Source organism: Ips typographus, linkage group LG8 (assembly GCF_016097725.1).
Source record: "Ips typographus isolate SLU linkage group LG8, UJ_Ityp_2.0, whole genome shotgun sequence".
Taxonomy (NCBI): Eukaryota; Metazoa; Arthropoda; class Insecta; order Coleoptera; family Curculionidae; genus Ips; species Ips typographus.
Genome location: NC_138429.1, coordinates 133800 through 148987, shown reverse-complemented (window position 1 = coordinate 148987; position 15188 = coordinate 133800). Strand labels below are relative to the sequence as shown.

The following is a 15188-nucleotide window of genomic DNA, read 5'->3' as shown; positions in this document are numbered from 1 at the left end:
CGAGCATATACAGTGGATAGTTTGCGATTGGACAAGACAGACAAAATGGCGTTCCGTCATTTTGAATTTTTTGTCAAAATATTGAAATATTTTTGAAATGAACATTCTAGGCTACTTTCTAACAAATTCACGTCTCAGAGATTCAAATTAGTTCAGCTAATTTGAAGTCCTTTGGTATAAATAAATATGACCTTTTCTGTGCATTAGAACCCTCCTGGAGTAAAATAAAAAACTGCCAAAATTGCACTTTTTGCAAAAATGACATTTTTTCAATTTGTGAAATACAAATGCATGAGAGACATTTTCGATTTTGTTAGTGCAAAAGCCACTGAACTCTAAAAATGCAATTTCTCAGAGTTCACTCCAGTTACAAGTATTTTTTCTGTTTATTTTTAATCAAACCAAATTAGATCGTTACCTTGTTTACCACTGACGATGAAGACGAAACAAACAGTTGTGGTTTATTTGCTAGGTAGACGGTTTTTTCCTTAGCCGACTGGTAAATATTTGTTATGCAGGTTTTCCTCATTCAATCTTCAGAAAAAGAGATTTTTGCAAATTATGGTCGAAGGATGATTCCATTAGTCTTGTTTTGACGTAATTAAATAGAAAAAAAAAGTAGAATATTTCGAAGTTAAATCATCATTTTGCACAACTTACACATGGAGGCTAAAGCTACAACACCAAAATTTCTTATCCAGTCTCCTTATTTCTCAGCAAGGGCATCGCCAAGGGGGAGCAGGTAGGGGCACCTGCCCCCCCTTAGAAATTCAAAAAAAGTAATATCAATGAAAACGTACAGGATTTTCATAATAAAATAGTCGACGAATTTACGAAAAACCGAAGGAGATCTGATAATCAGGAAATAGGTCTCACTGAACAAGTTTCTTGCAATTTTAAATAAAATACCATTTTCCCATCTTCCATTCCATATCAACATGCCCCCCCTAGCTCATAGACTGGCGACGCTCTTGTTTCTCAGTCCTTTGTTGGGAAGACGAGTGTCTGACATATCATATTTCATACATGCAACATAACTTCTCGAATTTTTACGAACAGCATGGGAAAAACCTAATACTTTGGAAAAAAGCAACAAAGGAGGACTGAAGAGAAGTTTCAGCGAGTTATTTTAAACGCCGCTTTGTTTGTATTGGCAAACAAAGCTTATTTTCTATGAACTTTCTAAGGTTACGTGAGATTTTTTCTAAGCGGAATTGTTTAAATTTCCAGCGCAGAATGCCAGGTTCGTTTATTTGATTTACTTTCGTTTTTCTTTTTTTGTGAATTGATCAGCGTATTTTGTATTTTTTTCCGAAAAAATACCCAAGATTTTAATTAATTTAGTTCCCTTTTTAGAAAACCAAATTAACTCAAGTAAGTAAAATCCAAGTTGTTTTACAGGATTGTTGGATTAATTAAATACACAAAGTAAATAAGCAATTTTCCACTTAAAACAAAAAGTGGTCTTAAAATTTTATTGAGTTAAATAACATAAAAGCACTTTACCTTCATAACGTATTTACTGGAAAAGTTTAACGGTTCGAAAATTATTATACAACCCAATACAAAGATAATTAAGCTAAACTCTTTGGATCAGGAACTACTAACAGGGAAATATGTTGCCGGAAACTAAGGCGCAAACAAGCTTTAGCGCAGAAAACTTGTTGTTTTTGAAAATATAACCGCTAGTTTAGTTTAAGTTAAATTAGTGCTAATGCAGGCAAGTGTAAACTAAAGGTAAATTAGCAATTAGGTAAACGAGAGTAATGCAAAGAATTTGTTGTTTGGCTGAATGCCCACGTTGAAAACAGAGAAAGCTGCTTAAAGTATCCCGAAAATACAAAATTTCACATAAAATGGTAAATATCTCAGAAACGGATACAGATAGGCATATGACATTAATACACAAAATATGTCTAGAATTTGACGTAGAATATAAAAATGAAAAAATATACAAGGTATCCCATATTTTTTCTTATTTTTACTTTTTTTAATTAAATAACGTTTTTTTAGACTCTCCAGTTGTGATAATTTAGGAAGTTAGTGGGTGTTGTTAGGGTAGGTTAGGTTAAGTTAATTATTAGGAATTAGTGGGCATTACTGGCATATTAGAAATTAGTGTACAAAGTTTTACTCCTCGTCGAAATTATACAGAGTGAGCCAAATTGGCGGTTATCTTTAGAGTTAGTTTAGAGAATTTTATGATAAATTCATATTCGGTTTCCAAATTGGATTATCTTCTCCTGTTTTCTAAAAAAAAATGAGCAAATGGGCAACACTGCCTTTGAGTTTCTAAACCACGTCAAGACATTGAGGCACTTTTTTACGAGAAATTTGATGACATTTTTAGAAAACCTGTATCGTCATTTGTTTTCGAGTATATCATCGAAAAATGTATGTATTAATTAAAACAATTTTTTGTTAATTTTTTTTTAAAGTAATCCTTAAAAAGTTTTCTAATAGAAATCAAAAAACTTGGCTCACTGTAAAAGTTAACCAAAAAAAATTTTTTTAAAGCAAAACTAATTTAAATCATATTTCAATTAATTTTTTTTAAGAAAAATCTGTTTTACCTAAATTTGGGGTTTATTATTAAAGTAACCCGCTGAGATATTTCAATCTGGATAACATGCTTAGCCTTGAATTTGATTATCTATAACAGGCGTAACAAACAAAAGCCAATAAATCTCACAATAGAGGAACGTGGAATGAGTTTGCTTTCAGAAAATTTATTAAAATTGAGGCGCTTTCAGGGCTATTTGGGGCTTAAATCTTGCTGGGTAGCACCTGTTTGTGGTGCACTCATTCGGGAAATCGTATTTAAGCCTGCATCATGTTAAATGAAATGTGGTTAGTTTTGAAATTGTGTAAGCGGAAAATGTTTGCTAAATCTTCTGCAACATTGGTTTCAAAGGTGCAATAACTTTACTAGTAAACTTTTATTATGTAACTACTCCCTAAAGGTGATAACAGTATTTGCTAAACACCGTAAGCAAAATGGATTAGTCTCGAAGTTTAACGAGCCAATATTTAAGCAATAAATTCACATTAAAACAAACAAATGCTTTTTCATAGCCCATGTTTGTTAGTTAATCAGTGTGATTTATTAAAGTTATTTTCAATGATTTTAAGCCTAATTACAATTCTGAAAACTAATTCAGATTGGTGGATATTGTTTTTCTTTTTCAAAGAAAACTATGGTTTTTATCACACAAATCGATATAGGTATTTAGCTCATTTTAACGTAATAACGTTGATAATTATTTTAGTTCACATCAATGAAAATGTTTTCAAATTATATCAAAATACTACTAAATCTAAAAATTGTTGAAAATGATGTTTTCTTCTAAGGTTTTCTATAAAAGAGTAAATAATAGTTCCAAAGTACAGAGTTTTTAAAGTCACCCTGTAGTTCGAAAACCGAGAAATCCATTAAAGTTCAGTTTCACAAAAAAATAGGACAGTAAACCGCAAAACAGTTTTGTTCCAGCATTTGGACACTATCAAACGGTTCCCGAGATATGGTCGAGTCTTATTGGGTCACCCGGTACATCCAAACCTTTCTAAAAAAAAACATCAAAATCGTAAAAGCATATTCGCTACTCTAACTCGTTTTTTACGACAAATAAAAGTGAAACCTTCAAGGGACCTAACACGACATACAAACGCTAAAAAATACAAAAAGAAACGCACCAGGATTACGGCGTCAGAGCCCGAGGTTCTGCGTGTACGTGGGGAAGATCTGAATCCCTCGGGCCGTAAAAAGGGATACGTTTAAAAGTCCCCGTGAATATACATGTCAAAAATGATATAACGGATAAGTTTTTCGAACGTGCATTGCATTTTGGAAGCGCATAGGGGGATACTAAAAAAAGGTTTACCTGGATGAGGTAAATGCTTTGCGTTAATTTACTTTTTGTGAATTTTATAACTCGTTTGAATAAGCAGAAAGTGTGTAGTGAAGTTCCAAATTAACCACCAAAAAATAATGCTTTAGTGATGTACCGGGTGACCCAATAAAACCATATCTCATAATCTTAATATTTCAGGTTAGGAACGAGAATTTGAAAAACGTTTTCCACTGACCTATTTGGCTACTTTTTCATAAAGAAAAAGTCATATTGTGTCATTTGAGTCATGGTGTGAAAAGTAGCCCCCTGGCGCAGAAAGATTCAACTAAATTAACGATATTTTGGTTGATTCTTATTGCCCAAGAAATGCTCTTTTCAACAATACCGAATTTGTTAAAATTGGTCAAACCGTTATGAAGTTAAAGCAGGTTATTGCAAAAACAATTGAACACCTCACGCCATCTTTGTTTTTGAAATAACAGAAATTTGTTTTTTACGAAAATGATAAATAACTTGGGTCGCTTTAAAAATGAGCAAAAAAAAACTCAGTTTCACTCGTTTTGTTCAAACGTAGTGGTCGTTATTGGCAATTTGCTATTCTTTCTGCAGAGTTTTTGACGTTGCTGAAATAGTTAATATTTTTGACTAAAAGTATTCATTTTGACATTTTTCTAGAACCACTAGTTTTGTTTAAATGTTTCTGGTAAGCTCTGTAAAAGGAAACTCGTCGAGGTATGGTCAAAATAGCACAATTAACACAAAATCCAACTAAATCTTTGTCCTGCATACAATCAATCAACACTAAGTCATCTACTTTAGTGCATAACATGTAAGTCACTCATCACCTTTTTAAATGCAGTTTATTTAACTAGTTTCAATTTTCAAGCTTTCGCTTTCGTTCATCACAAAACGGTTATTATAGTTATTCCGTTAAGTGAAGGATTTTTATTTAAAAAATTGCGTTTTCATTGAAATTCCCGTTGGAATGATGCATTGCCTAATTTATCTTCGCGTCGTTATTTAGCTTAAGTATAACTCGTAGTAAATCACGGAATGGAGAACATGGGGAATTTCGCCTGGCTTTGAGGACCATAAATTGTTTCTAATATTCCCATCGTCCCTTTAGTTTTTAGCTTCGTTCGCGAAATTTGCGTTTTCTGTACGCTTAATTTATTTGCCCAAAGGTATTGAGCATTATGTTTCGTACCCTTTCCCTTCACAAAACCGACATGTTCTTGTGGTATTTGCCATTCTAAAAAAGTCTGCAACAGGATCCTGAGCATAACCTTGCTTGCATTATGTTTACGTCTTAATTAATGGTGTAATTTACTTCACAACCAACCAAAACAAATAAATTGACTTGAAACGAGAAAAAGCATCCGTTCAAATCCTCTCAAAACAGAGAAATATATAGAGCAGTCATATCGTTTTCCATTAAACGCTTCTAGAGAAATCTATTAGAGGGAAAATTGAGTGAATAGCGAAAGAACCCTCTTTTATGATGTGTGGGCATCTTTTCCGTTTTTGAAATTTTCTGCTTGCATGCAGTTTCTCTCGAGCATTTTTGCCACCAAAACAGAAGAGAGAGAACAATGTAATTTACCAGTCTGGAGGAAACAGAAATTGCGACGCGTTATGCCTCTCCAGAGAAATTACACAAATATTTCGGAATACCTCTTTCTGGCGAAATTTGCGGAAGGGTCCAGAGTGTGGTGAACAAAGCGCTATATTATTATAAACGAACAATAGGAAATTCTACACTAAGTTAACGTTTGATAAATTGCCGTTTCATTTTCAACGTTAAGTGTTTCGAACCGAGAATAACCAAAACTTTATTAGGAAACTTTACTTTTTCCCAAAAACCAGGTTAGTTAAGTTAAGATATTTTTTATCATTAAAATTCATAATTCTAAAGGTTTCTAGATTATGAACTTAAGTCTATCTCTTTTAGTTGAAATCCCATTGGTCTGATTTAAACACTAATCGAAAGAGCATAAAAATACTACCCATGTTTCTCTTTTTTCGACATATTAAAGTTCAAAAAGTACTTAAGTTACCAATCACAATCTATACCCACTGTGCAATTTAATAGTTATTTAATTTGTCAAATTTAATAGAATTATTCCAAAACCTTGATTTTCCTTTCTATTATATTATCACGTCATATTTTGACAGATGACATTTGGTTGTCAGTACAGCTCTGTCTGTTGTTCTGTGAAAACGCCATGTTAAAAATTAACTCAAATTTCTCCCTTCTATTTCTTTATGTTTCCAAGATATTGAAATTCAAAAAAACATTCTTTTAAAGACAAGATTTTTTTCTCGAATGACTGAATGTAGAAAATGGTCGATTCTTTCGCGTTTACGAAAAACTCTGCAAAATCCGTGCGGAAAGTTTCGTGGCATTAAGGTCTTTATGAACCAGCTCGAAATGAAAATCCGGACACCTAATGTTGAAAGTTTGCGAAAAAAGTGAGACGCAGTTAATGAGACGAAACGTTTTTATCCCAAAAAGTTAAAAAAATTTCTTCTATTATTGTAATTAAGAATAATTTAGAAAATATATTTATCTGTGCAGAAATTTCCCAGGAAGAATATAACGCCCATTAACGATTTTTCCGTATTTAACGAGAACATTTTAGGGGCTTCTCGAAGAAAGTATTTAAAGGAAAACCCCGATTAATTACATCAGGGTTGACTAGATATTATATTTCAGAAAAGGTATATTAATTCATTTTTATGAAGAGGATTTTCTTAATAAATGATCTCCAGAAAGTCAGCTGAAAGTATTTTTCAGCTTCTTCATTTCAAGTATTTTTTGGTTAATTTGTGCGACCACAAAATTTGCATTTAGAACAACCATGAAAATTGATATCCTTTTAGAAAAACTCTATGCTTTACGGGAAAACTCTTTAAGGTCGTCAACGAATCACCACAAAGCGGTTTTAGCACTCTTTGTACGCGGCAAAAACGGTGTTCACACATGAATAATATATCAAAGTAATCCGCAATTACTGGGGAAAAAAAAAAGCTACAAAATTGGTTCCGGTGTGGAATGAGATCTGTCGGCGGTTGGGCGTTTCAGAAAATTGCTCCCATTGGATTAAAGGTACTGGAAATTATCGCCCCGTTATCTTTTTACGGGAAGCCAAAAGGTTGGTTTATGTTAGAGAGAGTTAGTTAGTTATTAGAGGCCTCTGAAGGCAATGGGACTCTTCCATATATTTTTTTTCATTTCATATTTGAGAAGAACAACATTTTTTTATTTTTTAAAATACAAGTCCAGAAAAAATTTGTTTTGTTCCTTTTTTAAACTAGTGCATGCTTCTCTATCAAACGTCATTGAAACAGTACAGCAATGTTCTAGTTTTGAACTTAACCCTACAAATACAAAAGTCAACCTAACGTGTCAATTTGACCAATCACAAAGAGAATAGTTTGTGATTGGTTAAAAAAAGCAACGCAAACTACAAACAGTTTCTGTGATTTATGCTACGCATTAAACGACATTTAATTAAACAGCTCGTTTATTACAAGCAAAAATATTTAAAAAGTAGAAAAGTCAAATTTTTCCTGGTTTTTAATTTCAGTAATTGTTACGCGTCGCACATTTTTCTCCAGCTCGGCAAAACTGTCCAGAAAGCGGAATAAAAAGTATCCAGAATAGAAACTGAGCGTTCCTCGCTTCATTATTTATACCGTTCATTACTTGACAATAGTCAGCTTTCATCATGCAGCTAAATATTCAGACAAAAGAATGCCAGTTGGGTCATGTTGATAAGCATAACTCAGTTGACGAAGCTGTTTTATTTCAATTTTAACTAAAATGTATGAATACTAAAGTAGGTGCCAAAGTGACAAACAAATGTTTATAATTTATTGCTAAAATAAATACAAATTTTATTTTGTTTTAAGTGTATTCACTTGACTAAAAACGAGCAGTTTACAAAATTAATTAATCATTTTGGCCGAAAACATGAATAAGCAAAAATAATTTCACTGGAAAGATATCAGATAATGAATAAAGCAGACTTTTTAAGTGCTAACATTATGGTGACTTTATTCAGAGAGTTTGCTTTTGTAAACGATTTTAAATTAAGGGCTCTTCAATTTTTTTTGGCATGATTTCAGTTTAGTCAGATTCTAAACACTGTTCGTTGAAATACAAAAGTTATCCGGGCTTATAATCCGTGGTCCAATGGAATTTCTTCCTGACGTTTCGTCCACATCTGCGGCGGACATTATCAAAGGCGATGACGTAACGGTCGAAGTGCTCTTCCGTAGCTCTCCTCATCAATAACAAAATTTAAAATAAGTCTGAGTCAGTTTTTCAATGGAGAGAAAAATAAAAGCAATCGGCATCAACCAAATTAAAAAAAAATCTAAAGAATGAAAGAATTCTTTCTAATGGAATTCCATCGCAATAGCCACGGGGGACAAGAATTCAAATTATTTTTCCTTTGAAAGCCTTGTTTTATAAGCGCAAGAAAATCTGATCTTTACGACGGAAAATTTTGTTTTATTGGAAACAAATACCGATTGTCTCTTTGCCGGTAAAGTTTGGTGCTTTCGAAATGTTAATATAACTTAAAGTGGCAGGTCTCGTTAAGTATGCGTGTAATTAATTAAAGGTCTCCAGCCAGTCTGCCTTAACTATTTTAGATGCTACAAAGCAAGATAATTGGAACAATAATTAGGTTGATGATGGGAATTGAACGCTAGAATAAACATATTCTCTTTAGCAAACTAAATGGTCTGGAAATATTGTTACAAAGGCTACATAACCAGATTAAGATTTCCTGAAATTATTCAAAGTCTCACTTATCAAAATGAACCCAGTAAAGTGTAACATTTGGTGTCGAGAAGTGGGATAAGTGAGTGAAGAATTGTGCTGTACGTGAATGGTGAATACAAGACAACAAACGCCAAAAATTGAGTAACAACTGGCGACATTTATGGCGACAATACTACAAAAGATGGATGCCGAAAAAGAACAACGACAGAAGGAAAAACAAGAGGAACAGGAACGACGACAACAAGAAAAACTAAAACGCAAATTTTATGAATTTATTGTGTAATTATAGTTTATTACTTTTTTTCAATTGGTTCTTTAAAATTAATTCAAAATTTCCTTCCTCAAACCACTTAAGAATAGCTCAAACGATGGGTAATTTGTCTAGACGTCAGTCGATTGTCAGAACTTTTACAATTTTCCAAACTTTCAATGGTTTCCATTAACGCAAAGTCCTTTATAATTAAATCTCAAGTTTGACTCGGCACCGTAATAATTTATAGGCAGGTGTTACTCGGGATTCGATAAGTTTAAAAAAGTTTCCATTACTGTCACTTTATCGACTCTCTTAAATTTAAAACAATACTAAATGACATACTTTGTATATTCCATGCCATATTTTGCTCAGTCAACATTAAAATAATCCCAAACGAGTCAAAGACAAGAACAGATAGTCGAATTTCAAACGAACGTTTCCTATTGGCGTTTCAAGTTAAGATCGCAGCGCCATTTGAACTAAAATCGGGCAACCCGTTCCTAACCTAACATTATAAATAATATGACACTGTCACTGTCAAAATCAATGTAAACAAAGGGAGAAATGACAGCTGGAATGGCCGACACTGTTTTCAAAACTGATCACCAGAGGGACTATCTCTTATTTTGAAACGCCAATTGACTAATAAAAAAATCACAAACTATTCACTAAACATAACTGAAATTGATAATTTTCTGTCAAAAAGTTTACTCTAAATGTACTTTCCGGAAAGTTAACTTGTTCATTAAACCTAAACGACCTGTTGATAACGATCCCATAAAGGACAAAAGCACCTCACACAGTATAAAAGGTGTCAGCAGATGAGTGTTGGAGGTCAATTAGTTTAGAAGTTATAGCAAAGGAGTCCCAATTTAATTACGGGTTAGTTAACAGTAAACAGTAAGTTAGTGATGGCTCGAATGGAAACGCAGGATGTAAGGGATTAATATTGAGACAAGGAGAATGAATTGCCAAATTTGTTCCTTATTGCTTGCCTTCGGTGTAGTTCGGATTAAAGTTTAATTATGACGGAAGTTAGTGTAACGTTGCTTTCTAAGCGAAATTATAGTAAATTACGTAATTATGCAAACATGAGGCTGCACTGATAAGTTACAGACTGTCTAGTAATATGTGCAGCATTTGCGTAAATCTCAGTGGAGACATCATAATTGTCTCGTATTAAGCGTGAACAGAATTTTAACGTAAAACGCATTAATTTTAAAAGAGTGATACCGTTTTCGTCAGTCTCTTCACCCCTTATTGCATTAATAAGCTGACGTTAAATGAATGACGTCACTTTCTGCGCCGGAGCCTCAAATTCATTCTGTCCCGAAACTGGAATTTGAATTTTATCTGCGTAAGTTGCGAGACCTATGGAAATATTCAGGGAACAGATTTGCGAACAGGAAAGTTTTATACGGTTGAGAGCCCAACCAAAAACTCATAACGGAAATTTTATTTCAACTTTATGGACAGGTGCATTTGGAAAATGCAATAAAATGTTATTAGGAAATCAATTGTTTTGTTCAAATACGTTATGATCTAAAAGTCACATGGCACGATGATTACAAAATTACACGAAGGTCACGTGACTTTTGTATCAAGATCCGAAATTACAAAAGTCTATCCCAGAGCTAGCGGCAGTGACGTAATAATTGTCGTTCCTTGTCTATTAGTTGTGAACCGATCGAGACGGAACTCTAACGTATGTTCTTTAACCATTCGTTAAAATCGACGTTGGCGCTGTTAGGGGGTAAAACTTGGATAGATGGCCATGCCACATGAAAAACTTTACTCATTACCGCCTACTATACTAGAAGGTGCTTGTCAAAAATTCCAATATGGCGGGAATAGTGGTGACAATTCGTATTGTAGAAATTGAGTTTTTTGAGAATTAAATGAATTTTTGATTTTGACAGTTTTTACTGCCTATAACTCTGTTATTTTGACAGTTACAGGGTGGTTAATTTAATGCAGTGTTATTAACTGTGTAATTAACTTTCACTGGCATTATAAAGCAAGATGCAACCAAGTTAGTTTTGCACTAACTTTTGCCAATCAAGAACGCCATAAGACATGAACTTCAATCTCACGTCACTGCCATTTCGGCTGGGATAGAGAGTACATAATCACCTAGATTTTGTGGCGAAATTTAAATAGTTTTTAGTTTAAGCGTACTGATTAAATAAATAATTCATAATGCGTTTCTATTTTAAAGTTAATGATTCGTCTGACGTGTACAGGTTTGTTAGCAAACTTTGTAATATAAAAGGAACAAACAAAAGCCTGTTGGAAATAACAGGAGCGTCTAGAATTTTAACTAGATAGGGCACGGGTTTGTGTTTAATTTATATTCTAAAAAAAAACCTTTTTTGGTTCTGAGTTTAATAACGTCGCTTATGTTTGAGAAGACAGGTAATTAAGTTGACAAGAATGTCCATTTTTCTATCTGCTGGTATAAATAGGTTAGAAGTAAACCATTAATTTTTACGACTGCTTTTCCAAGACTCATTAAATCTTATACTCTCTTTAACAGCAACAAAGAATAAAGATATTTTTACTCCAAGTTTACGTGAACTCGCCAACGTCCCGTTTACGTTTCAGCTCTACTATTGTTGTGGTTATGTGAGATTTACTAGGCGCACTGATTTATGTAGTTTGGAAAATTTAAAATTGTAATACACTAACTTAATACATTGAAATGATTATTAGTAAAATTTTAAAATATTATTGAAATCTACAATAGCTGATCTAAAAACTAAACGAGAACCAAAGAAACCCTCTAACCTAACCTATACAAAATTTGATTTCTAATCAAGGTGGTTTAAAATAGTATAAAATTTCCATTAGGGTATCTCGTTTAAACCCTTTTTGAACCATTTTTGCTATACTGTTCTGAATTAAACTTTCCAAATAAATGTGGAAACCTGAGTTTTTCTCCCTCTGGGCTAACCCCTTAACGTGACAATACTAATGTCTAGACAAATTTTAAGATATTAATGAGCAATTAATAATCTTAACTTTAAAACTGTTTTGTTTATCATTTATTGCTTTCGTTAATACACTCGTTGGTGAAATAACTAAATGCAACAATTACCGTAGCAATTAAACACCTCATTTCCAGTTCAGCTATTCATGTTATGACTCGTTTTAACCTCGACATCTGTCATGACGGTATTCGCCGTTCAAATCAGTTGTAGAAATGCACAAACGTTCTCTAATTAGCTTTGCACACATCTCTAACTGCGTTAGTCAATCGGCCCTTTATGGATTTCGAGAGAGATTTATTAGGTTTACGGTTACAGTATTGGAAATTAGCCAGCTTAGTTCGTTCCAGTCAGAGAAAGTCGCAGTTTTGTTGTTTGAAATTTGTAAAAGTCTTATTCAGATAGTCGTCTATTTTTGAGTTTTTAGTAGAGCTAAGTTAGTTGGAGAAAGGGAAAGTAGTTTACGCAGTTAGAAAACTCTCTTCCTTCATCGCTTTGAAATTAAACATTTATCATTGATCTGCAACTTTAGTGTTCCATTCCCAGTTAGCATTGTTGTATTTTCAGTGAACTTAAACAAAATTCACTTACACCCAGCTTGAACAAAATTAAGTAAAGCGACGTTAAGCATGCAGAAGTACAGCCATTTCGAATTAAACAGACTCCGGAGTTGAAAACCTAATCACCCTAATGAGGCTTTGTCGAGATTATATCGTTTTCTCTCTATTTCAGATGTAGCGGCACGATGAGGGTTGGACGGGTGTAAAAAGGGCTACAAAATGGCCTGAAAAGCAGCATGTGAAGAAGTTTTAAAGAGGATGAATTTAGCTTCAGGACCGAGTCCTTGGCGACCGGTTGGGTCGTCGTTTTTCCGGGATTCTAGCAACTTGTCCGATAACGTTTTACCACCGTCGCCAATAGTGTTAAACAATTCACCGGCGGCTTCGCCGGCTAATTTTTTCTCGAGCTTCAAGTCGGTGAACCAGCCCTTACAAATTGCACCGACTTTACCTAATTTCGACAATGAAGTGTGGTATCCGGTGGAATTTCAAGAGAATTCCAGCTACTATTTTGGTACAAACATGCTGGATTCGGTTTCGAACAGTACAAGAAACAATACGTACGGACCGGAAGAGACTTTAAATGGAGGCAATCCACCAGTTCAATTGGCAACAATGATTATCATTGCTTTCTTTCTGGGACTAATCATTTTGGCCACTGTAATTGGTGAGTTAGTTTTGTTTTTTCTGTTCAGCAATTGGCAACGTTTACCAACATTTACCAATGATATCAATTAGGAACGAAATTTATGCGAACGATATAATGAAAACGTGTTATAAGGAAAGCGATTTGCGGTTTTTGCTCTGCGAGCGATTCGGAAAATATGCCAGGCATTTTGGCGTCATGGCTTTTTAATTTCATCTGCACGTGTGCCAACGCTGAAATACTTTTGAAAAGCCTCTTAAACGTATTAAAAAACATAAAATGCAGCTTCAAGTGACTGTTGCATTACAAGAATTTTTTAGGAGAAATCAGACTAAATTGTCCTGAAAGTCTATTTTAAGAAAGCTTTTGCACCTAAAAGCAATTAAGACGTAGGCAAGAGAGACCCAATAATGGATGTCTCTAGAGTTATTAATAGATCAAATAACGTGTCTTATACCTTTCAAATTTTCAATATCGTCGTTATTTGGGAAAGCTCCTACGCACCTAGTTTTTCTCCCCAAAAACCAGGTTAAGAAATCCATTTCGGTTGCCAATAGAAAATTGGGAATATCACAAAGGTCTGTGCACAAATCAAATCGATTTTCATGTTTAAAATGGCTTTTTTTCTATTTATACAACCGAAGAAAGTGTGATTGATTCTCAACACTTCTCGTCCTATCTCGGTTTGTTAACAAAAAAACATGTGCTCAGGACATAAGTATCATATTACACTTGAAGTATTTTGAAGGAAATCGACCGATTTATACTAGAGTTTTGGGATAAGCATTTATGAGCTTCTATAGAGGAATGGTTTTAATAACGCCATTTTGTATTTTCTTGATCGGGGAAAACTACGTCTTGTATAACATTACTGAGAATTTTACACAAAAAACTGTCTTTTTAGGTTTAAATCCAATTGGTATTATGGCAAACATTGTTTCTGGTGCTTTTTTTGTACTTATTTCACCTAATTTAAGGTCTTTTGGTAAAATATGCCTTTGGCTGTGTATTGGAACCCTCCTGGACCAAAATAAAAATTGCCAAAATTTTTGCAAAAATTACATTTTCTCAATTTTTGAATGATAGTAGATTATTCTTGCTCTAATCTGTGATGCCAATGTATTAGTCATTGCAGCTAATAAACAAGGAAACTTGAAAACGAAGTAGAAAGGAGTAAAATGATTGAGTAAACGTATTTAAATTGCGCTTTATTGTCAAAGCAACTAACTTTCCTTACGATCCTTGACTGTAATTTTCAATTACGCCAAGTTACAGGGCTTAAATATTTAAAATGTAAAATAGGCAATTTTGGCCCTGAAACACACAATACAAAGGTAATTATTAGATATTAGACCCTTTGGGTAGCCTATTGAAAATGATTGATTACTTTACCATTACACAATTCATGTTAATAATAGTTTAGCACTATGGAGTGTGTTTTTAATTCTTCTAGATTCTAGTTAAAAGTTAGTCCACAAATTGGTTTAAATTACCACCGCATCGCACAAATTACTAACTACCCTGACTTTTTAATTAAATTACCTGACAAATACTCAAGATTTCACATAGAAGGACCTTTTTATTAGCACGTTTAAAGTAGCATTCCTAGTCTGCTATTCTGGACAATTGACTATTAAAAATAACAAAAAAGATAGTTATTTCATATTTGAAATGGAAAACTGAACCTTTTTACATACATCACTGCAAGAAAAACCTCAAACGTTTGTGTAATGGCCCTACCATTATCATTTACAATATAGATCGGTGAAAGTAAATCGTCTCCTTGGAGGCATTTTCATTATCCCCAACCGAATGGAGAATTGTCTGACTTAAAGTAATTTGAATTACTTTAAACTTCTTTGAGTAAACATTTTAATTAAGGTGACTTTTTTACGCTCTAAATATTTCAATGCTCAGAACATCCTATAAAGTTAGTGCGTAATAGATCAGATAATCATTCATCCGACAACTGCAAACATGTAATCTAAAGCGTCAGAGAACCCTCAATCTATTGACGTATTCGTACTAGTTTGGATAAAATCAATTCGAAACTGTAATTTTACATCACGAGATATTAAACTGTAGTAAACTAGCTT

The 15188-nt window shown here is 33.5% G+C and overlaps 1 protein-coding gene across 1 annotated transcript in view; it reads left to right on the top strand.

Annotated features, from left to right (window-relative positions):
- LOC145732856 (5-hydroxytryptamine receptor-like) overlaps positions 1 to 15188 on the top strand; it is a 42153-nt gene that overhangs the window by 2600 nt on the left and 24365 nt on the right. Inside the window, 1 exon segment of the mRNA XM_081985396.1 lies at positions 12619 to 13113. Within this exon segment, the coding sequence (XP_081841522.1) occupies positions 12705 to 13113 (409 nt within the window). The 5' untranslated portion in view covers positions 12619 to 12704.